This window comes from Barbus barbus (genome assembly GCF_936440315.1).
Source record: "Barbus barbus genome assembly, chromosome: 48".
NCBI lineage: Eukaryota > Metazoa > Chordata > Actinopteri > Cypriniformes > Cyprinidae > Barbus > Barbus barbus.
In genome coordinates this window covers 13,292,400-13,317,515 of record NC_136726.1, presented here as the reverse complement: position 1 = coordinate 13,317,515, position 25,116 = coordinate 13,292,400, and the positions used below count along the sequence as shown (strand labels likewise).

Genomic DNA, 25,116 nt, shown 5'->3' with positions numbered 1-25,116 from the left:
TCTTCTATTCATTTTGTTTACTTGTATAACACTTTTTAAGTGCAGTAAAACAAATTTTAACTGGTAACTGATTATAATATTCTAATCATAATTAGTAAATTGGTTTCCCACATATATATAAATTATATTTTATGTTCATTACTTTTGTCACCTTTTTGTGATTTTTTTTTAATTTTTTTTTATTGAACTTTAAAATGCACACATTTAATATTTTTAGGCCTGGAAATCACAGTTTTTTGTTTTGTTTCTCCATAATTGTTCTTTTTATTTTATTATTTTTAAGAAGGCATTGCTGAAATACAGTGTAATGGTTTATATTCACGTTTTAAATTTTAAAAAGTTTTAAAATCACTATATATCTATCTATATATATATATATATATATATATATATATATACCCAACTGATATCCAATCTAATCGTAATTGACGATCCGTACACACGCAACAGGTGTGCGTTCGCATCTGCGCGAAGCCTCCAACATTTTGTACATTTGTGCGCATGGGAATGGAGGAGTGTCAGCGTGAATCATTTATTATGTTGCGTAGCCGCGAGCTCGTGCGCGAGCTCAAGAAGCACCGCACTGTGTGCGCGCACGTGCCGTGACAGTCGCCATTTTATTTTGAAAAATCCAAACCTAACCGAGGGAGAAAACGACCTTTTATCCGTCAAGACCAGAACGAAGAAATACGACAAAAATGATCATCCTCACGTAATTTTTCCAGGATCGAGGTAACGCGTCTTCTCGCCGCGATAGGGTTTTCGCCACAATCTCACAAATCGCTTAAGTTATAAATTGGTCATCATATGTTGTCTGCTCGGCTAATTCAACGTTAGCGTGTAGCTAATATTGCTGTTAATGACCTAAAATTGTTCAAAACCCAACCGACTTTGCGCGCACTGCAACGATGAACTTCCCTTTAACGGCCCGCAACAGTTCGGTGGATACAATCATTAATATGAATTGTGAAAACTTTCTAAATATGACTAAGGCTCGTGGGGTGAGCGCTATGGCTGCAGGGACACTGCTGGAGTGATTTAGACACCGAGTTTGTTGCCTTGCTCGGTTTCGCTAACCATATAACGTTAAATGTGTTGAGTGAGGCCCAGACGACAGCAGTGCAACTGTTTACAACCTGCATGGCTGCTAATGTTCACTATCACTGCTTTACAAGCACCTAACGTTACATGTACATTAACAGGTTTTATATTGAATATCAGTGCGTTTAATACGCATTTAAGTTACACCGGAGTAACATGTTTGGTTGCCAGATATTAGCCATATTTATGTTATAACTGTATTATATTGAAGCGTTTGCTTGTGTTTTACTTGCACGAGCTTATAGCGGCATGAAGATGCACCAAAACTCTCGTACACTTCTAAGATTGTATCCGAAACAAACCAGCAAGCTGATTCCTGTCAGCTAGATGCTGGGCATGTCGCACAGACCTCAGGAACAGGCTAGCGCTCGTCTCCGTTCGGAACAATGAGGTTTAGGCTGTTAGTTTAGCCTAGCTGTTAGCCAGCTCTGAATTAGCACGGCTGCTGTCGAATCTGACAGAACTGGCTGTTCAAGGGATATCGGGAGTTCATTTCGAGATTTTTTTTCTTTTTCGGATAGACTAAGTGTTAAAACGCTATCCGAAGAGATGTTCAAGACATAATTGGGTAGTTATTAATAAACTAGAAGCACCTTAGATGGAAGATGAGTTAGCACTTGGAATGCTAACATGCTAACGGTGCTGTCCACGGCCAAACTGGGAGTGTTTGAAGTCAAACTGTTGTTATTAGGAGCTGTTGTGTGAAAATAACACAAGTTACCTGTTAGTAATGCCGATTGAAATCTGCTTAAATTATTGAGCGTTTTCGTTGGTCATACGTGTGGTTTTACGTGACTAGTGTTCGAAGTCGAACATTTAGTTCTTTATTATAGATTAAAAACTGCCCTTCAAATTATTTAACTATTTATTTAGTTTCTTATGATCGTTCTGACAATGTTTCAAGAGTTTCTTCAGCAGGTAAATGAGGTTAGAAACACGCCTGCATGTTGTGGAAATCTCTTTTGCTCGTGTTAAGTTTCAAAACGTCACACTTTAAACATGTTTTCTCATAAATATACTTGCAAGCACTTCGGCTTTAATGTACCAGCAATTACACGTAGTAAAGGTTTTATTCACTTTGTTTGTACGACCCTTCAACTTTTTTCAAGGCCTGTGAGAGGCTAAATGGGTATGACTTCCGGTTTTGCAGCGGTACCGTTCAGTTCCTCTCAGCGCGTTAAAAATAACTCTCTTAATTCATGGAACTGGAGGTTTGAACCTCTTTTAAAATCTAAATTGGAACAGTTTACTGTTATATTGTAGTGTTTTAATGAATTAAGTTGTAGAATGTTGAATATTTTTAAAGGGACAGTTAACCCGAAAGTGTTATTTACTCACCCTCATGTCATTTCAGACGTGTGTAGGTACATCCTATACAGTATGCGTCAATTCGTATGCCAATTTTAGTAGGAAAATGTAACAAGTGTGTTCACACTTAAAATTCTAAAAAGGAAAAAGCCCACTTCAATTACTCAATGATGCGCTTATTTAAATGAAAGTGTGGAATGTTGGATTCTAAGTGCACTCAGCTGAGAGTAAGGAGCTACCAGACTTTTATGTTGGAGGGCAAAATAAATTCATAAGATTCATAGACTAGATGGTTGAGTACATAATGGGTAATATATATAGTGCATAATTTGGAATTAAGGATATTTAGATGGATGTTTGGTGACCTAACTTTATTATATGAACAAATAAAACATCTTTTGTATTCCATAGTAGAAAGGAAGGTTTGGAATAAGTAAATAATGACAGAATTTTGGGACCATTATTCCTTCAACGTGTGTTATGGAAATTTTGGTAGATGTTTTATGTGAAGATTGTTGTTGCTTTAATTTGCAATTTCTAATCGCTTTTATTCATTGTTTGTCCAGATGTTACACTAAGAATTGATTGCACTGAAGGACGTTACTTGGAATCAGCATCCACCCAGAGACTTGCTTGTTGGACACAGGACACTTTTCACACCTTTTGGGGGGGGGGCCGACAGAAGTAACCTATCATTGAAGTGACTAAAGGGGAATAATGGTGATTTTGCGCCGGGCTCGGCCGCCAGCTTCCGCCCCAACCAGCAATGAATCTTGATTCGCTCTCGCTGGCTTTGTCTCAAATCAGCTACCTGGTGGACAATTTAACTAAGAAAAACTACAGAGCCAGCCAGCAGGAAATACAACATGTGAGTCGATGGTGTTTTGGTGTCGTTAAATATGCTGATTTTTTTTTACCTGAAATTTAGAGTACTGTCAGCATTGCTAGTTACATCAGGGAACTGAAGGTACTGACAATTTGATGCATCACTTTTCCTCAGATTGTGAATCGTCACGGCCCTGAGGCAGACCGGCATTTATTACGCTGTCTCTTTTCCCATGTGGATTTCAGTGGCGATGGTAAAAGCAGTGGCAAAGATTTCCACCAGGTAACAAATGTAGCTTCTGCTTTGAAAGTTGAGACTCTTTATCAAAAATGAAAGTTTATTAGTTTCAGAATTAGTTTTAATGTTTTATTACCCATCTCTTATTTGCTTCAGACACAATTTCTGATCCAGGAGTGTGTCTCTCTTATTACAAAACCAAATTTTATTTCAACGCTTTGCTACGCCATTGACAATCCCCTGCACTATCAAAAGGTTTGTTGATCTGGCTTTCAAAATATTTAACCTTTTGTATTCAAACTTGGCAGTTTTGTGATTTAAGTGCATGTTTGATACTCATTGAGTTCATTGGTTTCATGTTTGTAGAGTTTGAAACCATCACCTCACGTATTTACTCAGCTGAGTAAAGTTCTCAAGCTAAGCAAGGTTCAGGAGGTAGGCATAAAGTCTTCCAATATATTCCACAATAATGTCAGAAATTGTGAGAATGGCCTTTTAAAAATGTACCTGCTTTCGCTAGGTGATTTTTGGCCTTGCCTTGCTGAACTCCAGTAACGCAGACCTCCGAGGGTTTGGTAAGTGTTCACTTCCTGGCTCTTAATCTTTCAGTTTCACTTCTGCAGCATTAGATTCTCTGCAAGGGCTTTCGGCTCAAACCCCTGTTACTTTCTTTCATAGCTACTCAATTTGTGAAGCAGAAGCTCCCTGACCTCCTCCGCTCGTACGTGGACGCTGACCTCGGGGGGAATCAGGAAGGTGGCTTCCAGGACATTGCCATAGAGGTTCTGCATCTGCTCCTCTCCCATCTTCTGTTCGGTCAGAAGGGCTCGAGCGGAGTCGGACAAGAGCAGATTGACGTGTTCCTCAAAACACTGTGTAGAGGTTAGTGGAAAAATCCACTAAATTACTTCTTACATGTTATATTTGTTTAGTTCTCCCAATGGGAACTGGTTCTCACACTGTGATCTAGACTCATTTATTCCCGTGTTTTTGTGTGTCCCAGATTTCCCGCAGGAGCGCTGTCCTGTGGTGCTCGCACCACTGCTGTACCCTGACAAACGGGACATTCTCATGGACAGGATCCTGCCAGACTCTGGAGAATTAAACAAGACCATGATGGAGAGTTCACTTGCTGACTTCATGCAAGAAGTTGGCTATGGCTTTTGTGCGAGGTATTAACAGCTTAAATGGATGGGGGGGCAATTAAAATTAGTTTTAATTGCAATCTTCATGTTATTTCAGACCTGTATGCTGTTCCTTGTTGGCATGAATGTGGTTAATGTATATAAAATAAGTTATTTTGAGTTATATGGGGAAAAATGTAAATGACAGTTTGAATTTAATATAACCTGAAAGTGTACTATTGATGCTGTTCATTTAAAGGGATTCCCATGTATTTACTGATTTGTTTCCCCAGTCTTGAAGAGTGCAGGAACATAATCCTGCAGTATGGGGTGCGAGAGGTGACAGCCAGTCAGGTGGCCAGAGTGCTGGGCATGATGGCCCGCACTCACTCTGGACTGTCTGATGGCATCGGCCTACAGGTATGTTGTTGTTAACTATAACTATTAAAAGAGTTTCTGTCTGGCACTGGTTTTGGTTCTGCTGGAATTCTGAACAGGTTTGAATAACTAGTTTCTTTTATCTGTAGTCCATCTCAAATCCAGTGGGCGGTGGGATCTGGAGTGATGGGAAGGACAAGAGTGACGGCTCTCAGGCCCACACCTGGAATGTTGAAGTTCTAATTGATGTGGTCAAAGAAGTGGTAAGGCTGTGTTTGTTTTAATTGCATTACCAGATCAAACGTTAGTTAGCAGACCAGGGGCCTCATGTATAAAACTTTACATAGATTTCATCCTTAACGTGTACGTAGGCACAAAAGCTATAATTTGCGTACACAAGTTTTCAGATTTATAAAACCAGGCATACACCGGAACCTGTGCAAAAATCACTTTATAAATCCCAGTCAGGGGAAGATTCTGCGTACGTGCATCTCCACCCCTACGACTCCTGGAAATCACCATATATGGAGCTTACGTCTAGTTTTACTTTGCATAACCTCATCTGCATATCATTTCCATGCATATTCCCATCCACGTGACACCATGTTTAAAGGTACAAGACATTAAGGAAATATAAGATACTAAATGCCATTTGTGCCACATTCATTTTTATTGCCAAAATCATCCAAATCTTAGTTTTCTTCAAGTTGTATCCTTCAAATATTTCATATTTCAAATAAGGTATTTTTCATTATGTTGTGTAGATGCCTTCACTCGCCATCAACACCTCTAACTATTCTCATTGGTCCTATTCAAACCGGAGAATAGACAGTTCCACCAAATCCAGCAGTGTCCGCTATAATATCGGAGTGCATCATTGACCACTGTTCTTGCAAAAAAATAAAAATTCTCATAACATGCGCACAGTCAAGAGCATCCGTATGGTGTGCACATTTACGCCAAATGTTTTTTATAAATCCGGATACGTGCATAGAAAACAGCGTACAAACATTTCTAAGCCCGTTTTGTGTGCATGCAGAGTTTATACATGAGGCCCTGAACTTAATTTGCTTAACTGTGCTTGTTGTTCTCAGAACCCCAATCTGAATTTCAAAGAGGTGACCTATGAGCTGGATCACCCAGGCTTCCTGATCCGGGACAGTAAGGGGCTTCAGATAGTGGTCTATGGGATCCAGAGGGGTCTGGGAATGGAGGTGTTCCCAGTGGATCTCATCTACAGACCATGGAAGCATGCAGAAGGACAGGTAGAAAAAAAGTCTTAGTTTGAAGTGTCGCCAATTCAGATTAAACTAATTTGTCTAGATTTTACATTGGAAATAAAGTAGAATATTGAAGTCCTGCGCTCTTGTGTTCTCCAGCTGTCATTCATTCAGCACTCGCTGATGAGTCCTGAAGTCTTCTGCTTTGCTGACTACCCCTGTCATACTGTTGCCATTGACATCCTGAAGGCCCCACCTGAAGATGACAACAGAGAAATAGCCACATGGTAAGTCTTGACAAATTTAAGGCCATCTAGTTTTTCTAAAAATATACAGAACACAATTTTGTATCTTCTCCTTTTGCTTTGTTCAACAGGAAGAGCTTGGACCTAGTGGAGAGCCTCTTGCGCCTCTCTGAAGTCGGGCATTATGAACAGGTGAAGCAGCTCTTCAGCTTCCCCATCAAGCACTGCCCAGACATGCTAGTGCTGGCGCTTCTGCAGATCAGCACCTCCTGGCACACCCTGCGTCATGAGCTCATCTCCACCCTCATGCCCATCTTCCTGGGCAACCACCCCAACTCTGCCATCATCTTGCACTATGCCTGGCATGGACAGGTGGGTGGATTTAACATCAGTTTGAAGAGGCGCAAAGTTCTGTTCTGCTGTCACTGTGTATTAATGTGCCTGGGTTATGTTTGCAGGGCCAGTCCCCCTCCATCCGCCAGCTGATCATGCACTCTATGGCTGAGTGGTACATGAGAGGAGAGCAATATGACCAGGCCAAGCTATCCCGCATCCTGGATGTGGCTCAGGACTTGAAGGTGCTGATCTCCTGCCCCTGCTGTCATGAGTAGATTAATAGGGTTGGAGATTGAGAACAAGTTTTTATATTAAAGTGGTACTTTAACATTTTGAATGCTCTTGTTTTTGTGCATTGCAGTCTCTGTCGATGCTGCTGAATGGTACTCCATTTGCCTTTGTTATTGACCTTGCTGCACTTGCCTCTCGCCGTGAATACCTCAAACTTGACAAATGGCTCACTGACAAAATTCGAGAGCACGGGGTAAGTGAGCTTTCAGTTTGACACTACTGTTCAAAAGCTTGGGGTCCTTTTTAAGCTTTTGAATTTTTTTTTTTTTTTTTGAAAAGCTGAGTTTTCATCAGCCATTACTCCAGTCTTCAGTGTCACATGACCCTTCAGAAATCATTCTAATATGCTGATTTGCTGCTCAAACAGATCAATGTTGAAAACAGTTGTGCTGCTTATTTAGTTTACAAGTTTACATTGAACAAAGTTCAAGAGAACAGCATTTTTTCAAATAGAAATGTTGTGTGAAATTATAAGTGTCTGTTACTTTTCATGTTTAATGTGTCCTTACTGAAAAAAAGTAAACCTACTAACCCCAGACTTATGAACAGTATGATATTTTGAATTATAAGTCAGTGCACATGAAGACTGACATGTCGTGTTTGTCGATTAGGAGCCGTTCATCCAGGCATGCGTCACATTCCTGAAGAGACGTTGTCCCTCTATCATGGGTGGTTTGGCCCCAGAGAAAGACCAGCCGAAAAGTGCTCAACTTCCTCCTGAAACACTGGCTACCATGCTTGCATGTCTGCAGTCTTGTGCTGGGTGCGTATATAGAGCATATATTTTTAAGCATTTTAAGGAAAAGCTTGGGTTGAAGTTAAACACTTGGTTTTGTTGGCTTCTTTGAGCAGGAGTGTGTCTCAAGAGTTGTCAGAGACAATCTTGACCATGGTGGCCAACTGTAGCAATGTGATGAACAAGGCCAGGCAGCCGCCACCAGGAGTCTTGCCAAAGGGACGTGCTCCCAGCACCAGCAGCTTAGATGCTATTTCACCTGTGCAGGTAACTGGCGTTATCTACTGAATGAAAAAGGCTAGCAGTATCAAGATTGGCTGAACTGTATTTTGATGGAGTTGTACTCAAATATGTCTCTTTCTATTCCAGATGGACCCTCTCTCTGCGATGGGCTCTTTGAGTCTTGGTGTCTCGTCCACCTCTCACACCCCGAGCATGCAAGGATTCCCCAGCCTGCAGGGCTCTGCCTTCAGTAACCCCCAGTCCCCAGCCAAAGCCTTCTCAAACCAGCCCAACCCGAACACCAGTACAGCTTTCCCAGGAATCAACCCCCTCTCTTCTCAGCTCCAAAGTACCATGAGACTTAAATGGAGTTATGAGACTCCGGTCTAGAACGTAGTGAGGCTGTACTACTGTTTTCCAGTATTACAAATGCATTTCTTGAATTGCTTCTGTAGGTCCTCTGAGCACAAGCTTGACTGGGATTGGCTCAGGTTTGGGCATGCCCACCGTCAGCAGCGACCCCTTCGGCACCAGGAAGATGAGCACACCGGGGCTGAACCCGCCCACCTTCCAGCAGAGTAAGATGAAGGCCTGTAAGTGGTGGTGTGGCTGAGAGAGTGCCACGCACCTCAAGCTGTATTTCCTCTCAAAACTGGCATTTCAGAGCTTAACAAAAGTCCTTTTGACACATTGCAGAGTCTTATCTCTGTGTAGCTTTCATCTCTGGGCCAAAAATGTCATTAGAACCTAAGAGGAAATACAGGTCAGTCTACATTTACTGCAAGATGTTCTTGACAACTAGTTTGGATCCGTGTAATTATTATTTTCTTCCATCAGACATATGAAGGAAAACAAACTGTTTGCCTGGAACTTCTATTTTTTTCTGAATTTGCTCTTTAGTCTTCAAATTAAGTGTTTTTTCATTTAAAAAAAATTCATAGTGCTGTAACAAGTTTTTCCTTTGCTACAGCTGACCTCTCTCAGGTGTGGCCCGAGGCAAACCAGCACTTTAGTAAGGAGATAGACGATGAGGCAAACAGCTACTTCCAGCGCATTTACAACCATCCGCCGCACCCCACAATGTCTGTGGATGAGGTAAGATCGGCAGGAGTAACGGAATAGAATGATGCTTTTGCTCATTCTTAATACCTCAGTGCCAATTTCTCAGGTACAGCTTTCGAATTCATAGTAATTCTTTCAATGTAGGTGCTGGAAATGCTGCAGAGATTTAAGGACTCAAACATCAAGCGGGAACGGGAAGTTTTTAACTGCATGCTGAGGAATCTGTTTGAGGAGTACCGATTCTTCCCTCAGTATCCAGACAAAGAGCTACACATCACTGCTTGCCTCTTTGGGGGGATCATTGAGAAAGGCCTGGTCACGTACATGGCGCTGGGCTTGGCCTTACGATATGTCCTGGAAGCCTTACGCAAACCTTTCGGATCAAAGATGTATTACTTTGGAATCGCTGCACTAGATAGATTTAAAAATAGGTACTGTCAGTAGTTTGTCTTGGCTTCTCAGCCACCACACCAGATTTAATTAGTATCTTGATATGTTGAATTGTATTAAATCTGAACCGCTCTCTTCCTTAGACTGAAGGACTATCCCCAGTACTGTCAGCACTTGGCGTCAATAGCCCATTTCCTGCAGTTTCCGCACCATTTACAAGAGGTAACCTAGTTTTTCCATTTTATTTTGGTCATGCCCACAGCGTTTCCTGTAATATCTCACTTTGCACTAGTAGGTTAAACTTTCAGCCGAATAAGTCTGCTGTTGTATGTTGTCCATTTTCTGTGAATAGTATATAGAGTATGGCCAGCAGTCCAGAGACCCTCCTGTGAAGATGCAAGGCTCAATTACCACCCCAGGTAGCCTGGCTTTAGCCCAGGCTCAAGCTCAGTCTCAGACCCCCAAAGCCCCTCAAACTGGCCAGGCCAGCACCTTAGTGACCACAGCCACCACAACCACAACCGCTGCCAAAACCACCACCATCACGAGACCTACAGCTGTTGGACCGAAGAAGGACGTGCCAGTGAGTGCACACAATTACTGTTCCATTAATGTCATTTTCTGAAATGTATCATTGGTCCAAGATGGACTCATCTCTGTGGTAATTGATATTTTAAATTCTTTCACAGCCTTCAATCAACACCACAAATATTGACACCTTGTTGGTGGCCACAGACCAAACTGAAAGGATCGTTGAGCCCCCAGAGAATGTTCAGGAGAAGATTGCATTCATCTTCAACAACTTGTCCCAATCAAACATGTCCCAAAAGGTGTTTGTTCTTACTATCTGTATCTTTGTTATATATCATAAGTTTGTGCTTTTACCTCCTAAATCATCTTTTGCTGTATTTTTGAAGGTGGAGGAGCTGAAAGAGACTGTGAAAGAAGAATTCATGCCCTGGGTCTCTCAGTACCTGGTTATGAAGCGTGTCAGCATTGAGCCCAACTTCCACAGCCTGTATTCTAACTTCCTGGACACACTGAAAAACCCAGAGTTTGTCAAGATGGTTCTCAATGAGACTTACAGAAACATCAAGGTTATTTTCTTGAAATATAAGATATGTCATAAAACCTAGGTGTACCTACATTATGATGAATTAATGTTGTCCCATTTTGTTTTTCAGGTCCTTCTTACCTCTGATAAAGCAGCTGCTAACTTCTCGGATCGATCCCTGCTGAAGAATTTGGGTCACTGGCTTGGAATGATCACCCTAGCTAAAAACAAACCCATCCTGTACACGGCGAGTTCATTTTTATTATCCATCGCGTCAGCTTGAAACATTTATAGAAGGATCCAATTCGTTATTGTACCTGCTGTGTGTGTGACGGCATTAATGTTTTGCTCTTATAGGACCTGGAGCTGAAATCTCTCTTGCTGGAGGCTTATGTGAAAGGCCAACAGGAGTTACTGTATGTCGTCCCCTTTGTGGCCAAAGTCTTGGAATCAAGTCTACGTAGTGTGGTAATAATCATGCCATTTTTTTTCTCCTAATTTTGCTGTCAGGTGTTGAGTGTGGGCCAGTTTTGCAAATATCAGGGCATAACCTCTTTTAACAATTGTTGCCCTGTTTTGTAGATCTTTAGACCGCAGAACCCTTGGACCATGGGTATCATGAATGTGCTGGCTGAGCTCCACCAGGAACATGACTTAAAGGTCAGTTGCTTTCATTGACCCTAAACTTATGGTACATAAACTTCTAGTGGAAGTAGTTTTCACTCAGTCCCACAATTCTCTATTCACAGCTTAACCTCAAGTTTGAGATTGAGGTGCTCTGCAAGAATCTGTCTTTGGACATCAGTGATCTAAAACCAGGAAACCTACTAAGAGACAAAGAGAAGCTGAAGAACTTGGAGGAGCAGCTCTCTGCACCAAAGAAAGAGACCAAGCCTCCTGAAGAGATGCTGCCTATAGTTACAACAGGTATAACACTACAACAGGCACTTTGTAAGGTGCATGCTTTTTTCCATAGGATACCTTTTCCTGTTTAACCCGGAGTAGATTCTGTTCCATTTACAGTTGCACCGTCAACTCCGGCCACCACCACGACCTGTACGGCTACTGGACCGCCCACACCACAGTTCAGCTACCATGACATCAACGTGTATGCCCTGGCTGGCCTGGCCCCACACATCATCATCAATGTTAACGTTAGTCTCACACTCTACCAAGACAACTTTTAAATTAACTTTTTTTCAAATATTAAAATTTTCTTCCTCGCTTTTTGTGTAGATCCCATTACTACAGGCCCACCCTCAGCTGAAGCAGTGTGTGAGACCAGCAATTGAGCGTGCTGTACAGGAACTGGTTCACCCAGTGGTGGACCGATCCATCAAGATTGCCATGACCACCTGTGAGCAGATAGTCAGGAAGGACTTCGCACTAGACTCTGAGGAGTCTCACATGCGTGTGGCCGCCCACCACATGATGCGTAACCTGACTGCCGGCATGGCCATGATCACATGCAGGGAGCCTCTGCTCATGAGCATTGCCACCAACCTGAAGAACAGCTTTGCTGCAGCTCTTAGGGTAGGGAAATTTTCAACTCAATCCTGACACAAAATCAGTTCATTTTCAGCATTTTCCTGACTCGCTGCATGCCATTTCAGGCTCCCACACCCCAGCAGAGAGAGATGATGGAAGAAGCGGCTGCTCGCATTGCACAGGACAACTGTGAGCTTGCTTGTTGCTTTATCCAGAAGACAGCAGTGGAGAAAGCTGGACCAGAGATGGACAAGAGACTGGCAACTGTGAGTCCCTGCACACTATTCTAATTGTTACAGCAGTTGAGGAACCGCTGCTCGTCACCTGTAGTGTGGTCATGTAATATCATGCAGTCTGATTTGGACACAATTTCTGTCTTGCAGGAATTCGAGCTAAGGAAGCACGCTCGCCAAGAAGGCCGTCGCTACTGTGACCCTATGGTGCTCACCTATCAGGCTGAGCGCATGCCAGAGCAGATCAGACTGAAGGTGAGTTCTTTGTAAACTTCTCATTGGGTCAGTGGTTTACTATTCTGTATGACAATGTTCAATTCTGACTTGCTTCTCTTTTCCAGGTCGGTGGAGTGGATCCTAAACAGCTGGCTGTTTATGAGGAGTTCGCCCGTAATGTTCCAGGCTTCCTACCCAGTAATGACCTGTCTCAGCCCACTGGTTTCCTTGCCCAACCAATGAAGGTACAGACCCCATCCTTGAAGTGGCTGTATTTGGTTGTCACATTGGTTAAGTAGCTCAAAGGTTCTCTTTTCTGCATTGCAGCAACAGGCATGGCCTACAGATGATGTGGCTCACATCTATGATAAGTGCATTTCAGACCTGGAGCAGCACCTGCATGCAATTCCACCTGCTCTGGCCATGAACCCACAGACCCAGGCCATACGCAGCCTTCTGGAGGCCGTTGTCATGGCTAGAAACTCCCGTGATGGCATCGCTGCCCTGGGCCTTTTGCAGAAGGTTAGAGAGATTCTGGGAGAAAACTTGACTACACTTTATGGCGGTGTTGTTCAATCCTGCTCCTGGAGGGCCCCTGTTCTGCAGAGTTTAGCTTCAATCTTAACACCTTTTGGTCTTCAGGATCATCAGAAACGTCCAAGCAAATGTTTTGGAGCTAAACTCTGCAGGGTCATTGATTCAAGATTTTTATTTGTCACATACAGTTATACAGAGTAAAACCGGCAGTGAAATGTAAGTCAGGTCCGCTCCAAGGACAGTGCAATTATAAAGAATACAAAACACCGAATGTACATAAATATTAAGAAAAAGAAAAGTAGAAAAAAATAGAATAAAATAAGATAAAAAATATAAATGTGCAGGTCAGTATGTTTGCTGACTTAAATAGTAATATAAGAAGGAATGTGTAAAAGAGTGTGCAAAAAGTTGTACAGGGTATGTACATAGCAGCAATACGAGGTAGAAGAAAAATTATGAATAACTTATTGATATAGTGGTATTTACATGGAGTCGTGAGATGTTATGACATGGAGTTAGAGTTTAGGAGCGTGATGGCCTGGGGTAAGAAGCTCCTAAGTCTCTCAGTTTTTGACATCAGGCTACGGAAGCGCTTGCCAGATGGTAGAAAAGTGAGTAGATGGTTACAAGGGTGATTTGAGTCCTTGATGATTTTGACAGCTCTACTTTTGCAGCGTTTGAGGTAGATGTCCTGCATAGAGGGGAGAGCCGACCCTGAGATGCGTTCAGCTAAGCGCACAACTCTCTGTAGAGCTTTGCAGTCCTGATTGGAGCTGTTTCCATACCACACTGAGATGCACTGAGTCAATACACTTTCTATGGTCCCTGAATAGAAAGTTTTCAGGATTGCTGGTGAGACCCTGAATTTCCTCAGCTGTCGCAGATGGTACAGTCTTTGCCTGGGTGAGATGTTTACACCGAGGTACTTGAAGCTACTCACTCTCTCCACAGGGGTCCCACTGATCATAAGAGGAGTGTAGGGCCGCTGCTGTCTCTTCCTCTGTCCATGGTCAGCTCTTTAGTTTTCCTCACATTCAGAGAGAGACAGTTGTCCTGGCACCATGATGTGAGACTCTCTACCTCATCCAAGTATGCGGTCTCATCATTGTTGGAAATGAGGCCCAGAACCACAGTATCATCAGCGAATTTGATAATAGATGTGGAGCTGTGAGAGGACACACAGTCATGTGTGTAGAGAGAGTAGAGCAGGGGACTCAGGACACAGCCCTGTGGGGCTCCTACGTTCAGAGTGATGGAGTTTGAGGTGAACTGGCCAACTTTCACCACTTGAGGTCTGCCGGTGAGGAAGTCTTGAATCCAGTCGCAGAGTGAGGAGTTTAGGACGAGGTCTGTGAGTTTAGATGCTAGCTTGATGGGGGACTATAGTATTGAAAGCTGAGCTATAGTCAATGAATAGCAGCCTTACATAATTCCCATTGTTGCTGTCCATGTGTGTGAGGGAAGAGTGGAGGATGTGAGCGATGGCATCGTCAGTAGATCTATTTGGCGATAGGCAAACTGAAGAGGGTCCAAAGTAACAGGCATGGAGGAGCAGATGTGGCTCTTAAGTCTCTCAAAAACCTTCATGAATATAGCTGTGAGGGCAACTGGGCGATAGTCATTCAGGCAAGAGGGTTTATTGTTCTTTGGCACAGGGATAATGACAGATTTTTTTGAATGAGGTGGGAACCACGGAGGTAGCAAAGGGACTCATTAAAGATAGAAGTGAACAAACCAGCAAGCTGAGACTCAGCGCAACTCTGCCGCCGCCGTTGTTTGTTTTATTGAAAGGATCCCCATTAGCTACAGCCGTGCTGCAGCTATTCTTCCTGGGGTCTTAGAAAAATATATACATAAAAAAAAATCATTAAAAATACAGAAAAAAATAAATGAAAAAAAAAAAATACAATAAGTAAAGCAAATAAAGTAAAAAGTATTTTACAATACATACACACATGCATACACCTACGTACACATGTACCCTCATACGGGCACGAAAATACACGCATACGAAAACGTATTCATACACGCGTGTATAAATATACCCACACATGTGCATGTACACACATTCACACACATATAAATATAAACAGTCTGATGTATTATTTTGATAAATGCTGTTTTACATATAATTTAAATTTATTGACATTATTAGTAAGTATGATATGCTTTGGCAGTTTATTCCATTCCTTCATACCTCTAAACATAACAGTATTCTTTACGGCATTTGTTCTTGCTATGGGTAAGGTAAAGTTGCCATTAGTTGCATGTCTGGTACTGTACTGATGATTGTCTACACTGAAAAAAAGATGCTTGAACAAAACAAAAGGCAGTTTTGAAATGGAAATGTTTATGAAAATTAATAGTGAATACAACAGTCTATCTTTGACCAGCAACCAGTTAAGATCTTTGTGCATTAGTATAATATTTCTCCTATAGCTGCACCTAAGTGCTACACGAGCAGCTCTATTCTATATAAGTTGTAATTTATTCATATATTCACCAGTGGCGTTAGACCAAACTGCTGGGCAATAGTCGAGGTATGTCAATATTAGTACTTTCATCGCATAATTCATAATATTTGAAGTAAAAAAATGTGCATGTCTTCTCATAATAGATATACCTCTTCCCATTTTTGCAATAATATTAATATATTTTTTCCATGATAATCTAGAGTCTACTATTACACCCAGCAGTTTGGTCTCGTGCACTTGTTTAATGGTTGCGTTATTAATTTTAATATTAATTACAGGATTTTGATTAATGTTATAATTAGAACCTAAAATCATAGTTAGTTTTTACTGCATTTAGTGCCAATTTAATTTGATCCAATCTACTACATCTTGTAATTCTATATTTAAAACAGTTTCTAGTTCCATTTGTGTACTTGCTTATATATATATATATATATATATATATATATATATATATATATATATATATATATTAGTTGAATCGTCAGCATACATGACAATATTAGCCTTATGTAAAATGGACGGTAAATCATTAGTAAAAATAATAATGGACCCAGACAACTGCCTTGGGGTACTCCACATGTGATATTTCTGATACCTGAAAAACTGCCATTAAAAAACACTGTCTGTGTTCTATTTGACAGATAACTATACATCCATGTGATTGCTGACTGCTCAAAACCATAACAAGATAATTGTTAATAACAGTTCGTGATCTATGATGTCAAAGGCAGCAGAAAAATCTAAAAATACAGCACCTACAATATTTCTATTTTCAATCCCTCTAAGCCAATCATCAGACATGTGAGTCAGTGCAGTGGAGTGACTTTTTCTGTATGCATGCTGAAAATCTGTTAAATCATTTGTATAAAAATAATTGTTAATTTGATCATATACTATAGATTCCATTATTTTAGATAATACAGGTAATATACTTATCAGGCGACTGTTGGGACCAGAGAAAGGCAGTTTTTTTTATCTTTGGGTAGAAGAACTATTTTAGCCTGCTTCCATGCATATGGGCAGGTACAGCAGATAAAACTGAGGTTGATAATGTGGGTTAGAACGGGCAATAGAGTCAGCAGCTAGTTTAAGAAGCCTGCTGTCAAGACCGTCAACACCCGGTGGTTTGTTTTTACAGGATTTTAAGAGTCTTTACTTGATCTATATTTACACTTTCTAATTTAAACCTTGAATTTTTATTTTTCATCAGTTCATTTCTTATTAATAGATGAGATATATCATTACTTAAACTAAGAGAAAATATGTCTAATCTATCTAATTTACTTATTGCAAATTATTTTAATGATTATTTTATATCTATTGACTTAGTTATACATTTATCCCCTGTTTCCAGAAAAGATGGAATTATTTTATTTTTCTTACCAGTCAGTTGATTTAAAACATTCCATAACTTCCTACTATCATTACCTATGTTTTTAACATGATTGTCAAAATAGATTTTCTTCTTCTTCTTGTTAAATTTAGTAACGGAGTTTCTCATTTTACGATATAGGTCCCAATCACATTTATTTCCTGTAGTAACTGCTATTCTTTTCATTTGATCTCTTATTTTCATAGAATTTTTCAGTTCATCATCCAACTAAGGTGTGATGTTTTTCCTGACAGTAATGCAGTAATTCGCTGCAATCAAAGTTCCAGATGAGGCGAGCAGGACCGCAACAGAATGGAGATATTCCTGGGATCACATAATTTCTTGTTAATCATGAAACGCACTCCTCCACCCCTGGATTTACCGGCCTCTGCTGTTCTGTCCATCCGTAAAACAGAAAAGTTCTCACTCGGTATTACAGCAGTGTCCGGGACCGAGGGCATAAGCCATGTTTCAGACAAACAGAGGATGTTGCAGTCCCTTATGTCCCGTTGGAAACTAATCCTTGCTCTAAGATCGTCCATCTTATTCTCCAAGGATTGGACATTTGTGAGCAGAATGCTCTGAAGAGGAGGATTATGAGCCCTTTTCCTGAGTGTCTCGAATCCCAGCGTGTTTACCGCGGCGTTTCTTGATCCGTCGCCTCGGGGGGTTATTGTTTATCTCCGTGTTTCAAAGAATCTCCAGTGGCCACGATGGATTCGTGGATAATGTGTCCTGGAACAAGTTAGTGTAGCGATTTCCAGTGTCCAAAAGTGTTTCTCTGTCATAAGTGAACAGTGCCGACGTAAAATGTGAAAAAAGAGAAAGTAAAAGTAAGCAAAAAAAGTAAATTTAAAAACACAATCTAAGTGGAGCGGCCTGGGCGGCATCCGAGCTCAGCGGCGCCATCTTGTGGCCTTACAGGTGTAAGACTGGACATCCCTGCAATACGATCTCAGCTTAAATCTAACACATCTTATGCTTGCTCACTCTCAGGCTGTCGAGGGTCTGCTGGATGCCACCAGTGGCGCTGATCCTGATCTTTTACTGAGCTACAGGGAGTGCCACCTACTGGTGCTGAAAGCCCTACAGGACGGTCGTGCCTACGGCCCACAGTGGTGCAACAAACAAATCACCAGGCCAGTACTACAACTGCAGAGTAAACTTGGACGTCATAGGCGGGTCTTGAAGGTCCTAACCTTTTCTTCTACACCCCCTGCAGATGCCTGATTGAGTGCAGAGATGAATACAAGTACAACGTCGAGGCCGTAGAGCTCCTCATCAGAAACCACCTGGTCAACATGCAGCAGTATGACTTGCACCTGGCTCAGGTGAGAAGAGCGTCTCTAGGACTTGAAACAACTGTTGTAAATAAGTAGATTCTTACTGCCATGTTTATTTTTTTTATATCTCTTAGTCCATGGAGAACGGGCTCAACTACATGGCTGTGGCATTCGCCATGCAGCTGGTGAAGCTCCTACTGGTTGACGAACGTAGTGGGAGTCACATCACTGAAGCAGATCTCTTCCACACCATTGAGACGCTGATGAGGACCAACGCTCACTCCAGAGCCAATGCTCCTGAAGGGTAAGACGACTGCTGATGTTGCTGGTCCTGCAGTTGATTGTCTGATTGGTTACGAAAAACTTAAATAAACTGGAATTACTTCTGTGGAACCCCTAGTTTGCCCCAGCTGATGGATGTTGTCCGTTCCAACTACGAGGCCATGATCGATCGTCATCATGGTGGCCCGAACTTCATGATGCATTCTGGGATTTCTCAAGCGTCTGAGTACGATGACCCACCAGGCCTTAGAGAGAAGGCGGAGTACCTGCTGAGAGAATGGGTCAACCTGTACCACTCAGCAGCTGCAGGAAGAGATAGCACCAAGGCCTTCTCTGCATTTGTTGGCCAGGTTAGCAATAACACTCAAAATACAAAAGTTTCAAGTCTCAACTTGGTTCCTCTCAAGGCTGTACTTAATCACACCTGCATTGTTTTCTCTTGCAGATGCACCAGCAGGGCATCCTGAAGACCGATGACCTGATCACTCGCTTCTTCCGGCTGTGCACAGAAATGTGCGTGGAGATCAGTTACCGTGCTCAAGCCGAACAGCAGCACCCGACCACTAGCCCCGCCATCATCAGAGCCAAGTGCTACCATAACCTGGATGCTTTTGTTCGGCTCATTGCGCTTCTTGTCAAACACTCTGGAGAGGCCACCAACACGGTCACTAAAATTAACCTGCTCAACAAGGTTGGAATGCTTACAATGGTTAGATGTGGCTCAGTGGTGATTTTAATCAAGATCTCAAAAAAATAATAATGCTGCTTTTCTTGTCCTCGTGCAGGTTCTAGGCATTGTGGTGGGTGTATTGATCCAGGATCACGATGTGAGGCAGACAGAGTTCCAGCAGCTTCCGTACCACAGAATCTTCATCATGCTCCTGCTGGAGCTTAACGCACCAGAGCATGTGCTGGAGACCATCAACTTCCAGACCCTCACTGCCTTCTGGTAAGCACATGAAATTAGTTTTGAGGTGCAGTCACATCTATCATCGTTTGGTGAAATTTTCACGGCAAATTTCAGTCTTTTCAGTAGGACCAGTGGGTTTGAGTTGGTAATGCGGCTTTGTCACGTTAACCAATGGAAAACTGCTTGGTTTGAAAGTGATTTCTGTGTGAGCTCTGCCTCATACATCACTATGCTATTGACAAATAATGGACCTTTTTTGGAAAGTTTGACATCCGCAAGAGCGATTCGAAACCGTACGGAGCAGTCGGCTCTCTATATCTTGCGATACAGCACCGCGCATGCGACATGACCAAAAGTGCTCGTTACGTGACCATTAATTGCACTCTGTAGCATGTTACATAAGACAATAAATAAGATCTATATTCCGCTTTTACTCAAAACGCCCTTTAAACCATCATTGAGTGTTTGTAATAGCTTCTGTTTGCTTTCTAATGTGTGTTTTGGCCATGTATTGTTGCTGGAATGTTACGTCCTCTGATTCAGAACAGTGATTGCGGAAGAGAGAAGGCATATAACGTTATACATACCAGCAGGCAGTGCTGGAAGGTGATAATGCTTATCAGTAAATAAGTGGAAAATGAATAGAAATTATGATTCTGTCTGATCTATGCATTTTAAAACGAACGTGCACTAGTGTAAACGCAGCCTAACAGATGTGTAAACTGAAAACTGAGCTTTATTAAAATTATTTGCACTGATTTATTGTTGGATATTGTTCCTTTTGTGCAGTGGCTCAGGAGTCCTTGAGTCTGTATAAACGTCAAGCTTTTTTTTTTTTTTTTTTTTATAGATAATGTAGTCTTGTTCAAATTGATTTTAATAAAATTAGTATCAAAAAGTATCGTTCAGGAACCAGTATCGAAGTCAAGGAATCGCAATCTCAAATTTTGGAATGTTACCCAGCCCTAGTGTTGATCAGTCTTTGAATGGGTATTAAAGGACATTGTCTCTTTTCAGCAACACCTTCCACATCTTGAGGCCAACTAAAGCACCTGGTTTTGTCTATGCTTGGCTGGAACTCATCTCGCACCGCATCTTCATTGCCAGGATGCTTGCGCATACCCCACAACAGAAGGTCTGTATCTGCTGAATGATATGTACCAGGTGTCCAATCCAGGAGGGCCACTTCTTGCAGAGTTTTGCTGATCCTAATTAAACACCTGAACCAGCTAATCAAAGTCTTAACGGGATAGTTCACCCAAAAATGAATATTCAGTCATTAATTACTCACCCTCATGTCGTTCCAAACCTGTAAGACCTTCGTTCATTTCGGAACCCAAATTAAGATATTTTTGATGAATTCTGAGAGCTTTCTAATCCTCCACAGACAGCAAGGATACTAACATGATCAAGGTCCAGAAATGTAGCAAGGACATTGTTAAAATAATCCATGTGACATCAGTGGTTCAACTGTAATTTTACGAAGCTACGAGAATACTACTAAACAACGTATCCGCGTACGTGCGTCGCATACATTGTTTACGTATGTGATGCTCTCCAAAATGGCGCTATTGGGTGACGCGGAGGAGAGCTCTCGGAATTCATCAAAAATATCTTAATTTGTGTTCCAAAAGATGAACAAAGGTCTTACAGGTTTGGAATGACATAAGGGTGAGTAATTAATGACCGAATCTTCATTTTTGGGTGAACTTCAATGTATCCCTTTTAATGATCGTTCAAAACGTCCAAGCAGTTATGTTGGAGCTAAACTTTGGAGAGAAATGGCCCTCCGGGAGCTAGATTGGACACCCCATGTGTCTGTCCATGTCCCAATCACTGACTGTCTTCTGTGCCTTAAACGTCTCTTTCCACTCTCGCAGGGTTGGCCAATGTATGCCCAGCTGCTGATAGACTTGTTCAAGTATCTTGCACCCCTCTTAAGGAATGTTGAACTCAACAAACCTATGCAAATTCTCTACAAGGTATTAGCATAGTCCTGCCTTTGAACGCCTGTCTGGTGTTTCTTTAGGTCAGTTTGTGACCTTGCATTGTTACTTTCTCTACTCTCCAAGGGAACACTTCGTGTGCTGCTTGTCCTGCTACATGACTTCCCAGAATTCCTGTGCGACTACCATTATGGCTTCTGCGACGTCATCCCGCCCAACTGCATCCAGCTGAGGAACCTGATCCTGAGTGCCTTCCCCCGCAACATGCGGCTTCCAGACCCCTTCACCCCTAATCTGAAGGTAGAGAGTTACACATTTGACATCAGATTTGATGCGTTGTGGTTTAGTATGTAGTTGTAACAAAGTATGCTTCTGGTCATCTTGTGCTGTATGTAAGTTTCTGTGTGTTCACCAGGTGGATATGCTGAGTGAGATCAACATCGCTCCCCGCATCCTCACTAATTTCACCGGTGTGATGCCGTCCCAGTTTAAGAAGGATCTTGACTCCTACCTCAAGACCCGTTCTCCTGTCACCTTCCTTTCTGAGCTGCGCAGCAACCTGCAGGTAGGGGGCGCCACTCTGAATCTCAAAACATTCACAACAGACTCGCATGTTCATCTTTTTGTAATTTGGGTCTTTTTTTCTTTCTTTCATAACTCTACCTACAGGTGTCCAACGAGCCAGGCAACCGTTACAACATCCAGCTGATCAATGCTCTGGTGTTGTACGTTGGGACACAGGCCATTGCCCACATCCACAACAAGGGCAGCACTCCCTCCATGAGCACCATCACTCACTCGGCTCACATGGACATCTTCCAGAACCTCGCAGTCGATCTAGACACTGAGGGTGAGATGATTGGAAAAAAAATGTAACTTATTTTTCCGCGCTCTTTAGTTTGTTCACATTGAGACTTGTATTCCTCCTGCCAGGCCGCTATCTGTTCCTGAATGCGATAGCCAATCAGCTACGTTATCCAAACAGCCACACACACTACTTTAGCTGTACCATGCTGTATCTGTTTGCTGAGGCCAACGCTGAAGCCATTCAAGAGCAGATCACCAGGTATGGCAGTGAATTTAATTACATATTTCTGTCTAAACTCTTAGCAGGGTTTAGTTCCATTTAATGCACAGTTGCTTTTTATTTATGCTGGGCTCACACTGTGATTTTTTTTTTTTTTTTTTTTAAATAGTCCTTGACTGTTGTTTGTCAGACGTACGAACATGATGATCATGTCACACTGTGGGATCTTGGTTGTCATTCATGTCAGACTGTACGACAGTCAAGACTAGTTAAAAATGGGTGCGCACAAGAATTTTTCTGGAGTTTTACATCATCAACCCATAAGCTGCCTTTCCACTATCTCAGGCAAATGATAAGCGACACTGGAATGAATTTATTTCCAATGGAGCGTAGTGCAGGTGCTGCACGGGGTTCCAATGCACATGCGGAACATTCGGATCTGATTTGAGCTTCGGATGCGTAAAATATTTGAACTTCTGCAGCTAGACCGTATGCGACCGCCTGACCGGATGATGTATTCTATTAAAAACTATGAGCGTAAGGTTAATGTACATGTTAATATATTACCAATATTTTGTTCAATTTAACATTCTTTAATCACGATTTCTGTAAAATGGTGTTTTAGAGTAATTATTGCAGAAATAATTTTTATAATAATTAAATCATTTACATTGATTAGCCCCATAAAACCTACTATGTTTTTATTTTGGGGGTCATTTGATTTGTGACTGCATTCATACATGCCAAGGTAACGGTTGCTGAACAACCAGTTTGACAGTTTTGTGCCACTGCCACTAGGGGGTGAAATGCGACAGTTGTTAATCAGCTGTCGGTGAACATGTCAAACCAGCAATTTTTTTTTTTTTTTTTTTTTGCTATAATCCTATGCAATTTTAGCATAGGATTATAGGAATCTTTTAGGATTTTCAAAATTTGTCTGACAACCAAATTGTGGCCAAAATCGCACCGTGTGAGCTGGGCTTTACAACAATTACATTATTATTTGTACGGATACTATCCTTTTTAACATTTCACATTTTCAGTCTTTGACCAACCAACCCAGAACAGGTTGCCTTAATTATTTATTAGTTTTAAAAACTACATTTCTAACACAATTTAGGAACACTTTACAAATTCCCATTAGTCAACGTCAATGCATAACTAAAATTAAGTTATTTTATCATTTTATATACAAGTCAAATATATAACAAATGTATATACAAAAAAAGTACAAGTCTGTTAATATTAGTTGATAAATATTAAATGTTATCATATAGTTTTTTTTTTTGTTGTTGTTGTAAATGTTGGAATTAAGATCTGATGCTTTAGAATTATTTTTCATTGTTAATATGTGGTAACTCATGTTGACAAATGTTTAGCTTTATTGCAGTTATTCCAAAAATTAAAGAAAAAAGTGCTATACTTGACTAGGTTCTTGTCTATTGGCTTATTTTAGTGTCATTGAGAGAGATACTACTATATTTTTTTAATATTGAATCAGTTTTCAGGAGAATTGAAGTTTTATTAAAGTTAAGCAATTAAACTAAACTTAGTTTTTTTTCTAATTCATTTCAGTTAATGTGTATTTTGAAATGATGTTTAACTTCAATAACCCTGGCTAACTTGTCATGCAGGGTCCTGCTGGAGAGGCTGATTGTGAACAGGCCGCACCCGTGGGGTCTGCTCATCACCTTCATTGAGCTGATCAAGAACCCTGCCTTTAAGTTCTGGAGCCATGATTTTGTGCACTGTGCCCCAGAGATCGAGAAGTAAGGGAACCAACATGACACAAATGCATCTTTTTGCTTTTTCACAACAGAAGAACTGCAGTGTTTCCATGTTTGTTTTTTTGTGTGTGTAGGTTGTTCCAATCGGTAGCTCAGTGCTGCATGGGGCAGAAGCAGGCCCAGCAGGTGATGGAGGGAACTGGTGCCAGTTAGGCTGCAGGAACTGCTCCTGTGCCCAGAGAGAAAGCTCTCCCTCTCCCCAACCCTTCATTTGCCCCACCAACACCCTGCACGTCTGATCGACACACAGCCGGCACTGGATTCCCGCTCACCTTCCACCGGGCGGCATCTGACCTGAGGAGTTTCTATTTTGTTTCTTTTTCCCTCTCAAGTTAAATGTTCAATGTAAATATTAAAAAGGGACATTTAAGAGCAGATTGAGTGAGTTTATATTTTATTTTTTTGTCAAAAGTGAGGCACATTTCACTCCTTGCTGTTTGGCTTCCCCTAACTCTCCATAAATTATTTTTTGCCTTCAAGACGGATTGACTTTTGTTTGGAAGCTTGGTAGTGGCTAAGGAAGCGGTCTTGTTTTATTCCTTTTTTTTTTTTTTGAGGTGTGGTTTTTAAGGGGAGCGCTATCAGTGTGGTGAGCTGATCAGACAGATGTCCTGGACTGCAGGGGGGGTCACTAGTTTGCACCTGTGAGGAAACAAATCTTGGGTTGGAGGTTCTCCTTGGCACTTGTACAATTGTGGAAATATTCAGAAATTTGTTGGTAAATTGGATCTTCGGAGTTTGTACAAAGATTCAACTTGCAGAACAAAAAGGACCAATACAGCTCATTTTGTAAGGATTTCGAATGTTTTGTAAATGTATTGGTCCGCGTGTTGTATTTTGTAGTACTTTGTAGTTGCCTTTAGTTCCGCTACTTATTTCCTGTATGTATGCATTCTGTAGTTACTGCATTAAACACTTAAACTGCAACTTTGCCTCGTTTCATTTGCATTTGTTGAAATGTTAATTGAAACCAATTGAGTTATATGGTTTCTGGTCCCTGTTAAAGGGTTAATTCACACAAAAAAAAA

General features: G+C 41.4%; 1 protein-coding gene across 1 annotated transcript; it reads left to right on the top strand.

Annotated features, from left to right (window-relative positions):
• The first annotated feature begins 580 nt into the window (after positions 1-580).
• Positions 581-25,019, top strand: LOC306867055 (CCR4-NOT transcription complex subunit 1-like). The gene is made up of 49 exons (XM_079412519.1): positions 581-732; positions 2,976-3,277; positions 3,410-3,517; positions 3,629-3,727; positions 3,839-3,907; positions 3,993-4,047; positions 4,151-4,354; positions 4,476-4,644; positions 4,890-5,016; positions 5,124-5,237; positions 6,069-6,239; positions 6,354-6,481; positions 6,571-6,811; positions 6,898-7,017; positions 7,137-7,259; positions 7,678-7,829; positions 7,919-8,069; positions 8,172-8,373; positions 8,480-8,602; positions 8,995-9,119; positions 9,231-9,517; positions 9,620-9,698; positions 9,829-10,059; positions 10,166-10,306; positions 10,394-10,573; positions 10,661-10,777; positions 10,888-10,998; positions 11,113-11,190; positions 11,280-11,457; positions 11,536-11,684; positions 11,767-12,063; positions 12,144-12,284; positions 12,402-12,506; positions 12,593-12,712; positions 12,795-12,989; positions 17,850-17,992; positions 18,076-18,184; positions 18,271-18,440; positions 18,537-18,768; positions 18,864-19,109; positions 19,204-19,367; positions 20,346-20,463; positions 21,209-21,310; positions 21,401-21,574; positions 21,690-21,839; positions 21,944-22,124; positions 22,208-22,340; positions 23,936-24,070; positions 24,163-25,019. Exons 2-49 carry the CDS (start codon positions 3,176-3,178, stop codon positions 24,239-24,241), a joined length of 7,128 nt encoding a protein of 2,375 aa, XP_079268645.1. The 5' UTR covers positions 581-732; positions 2,976-3,175; the 3' UTR covers positions 24,242-25,019.
• Positions 25,020-25,116: the final 97 nt, after the last annotated feature.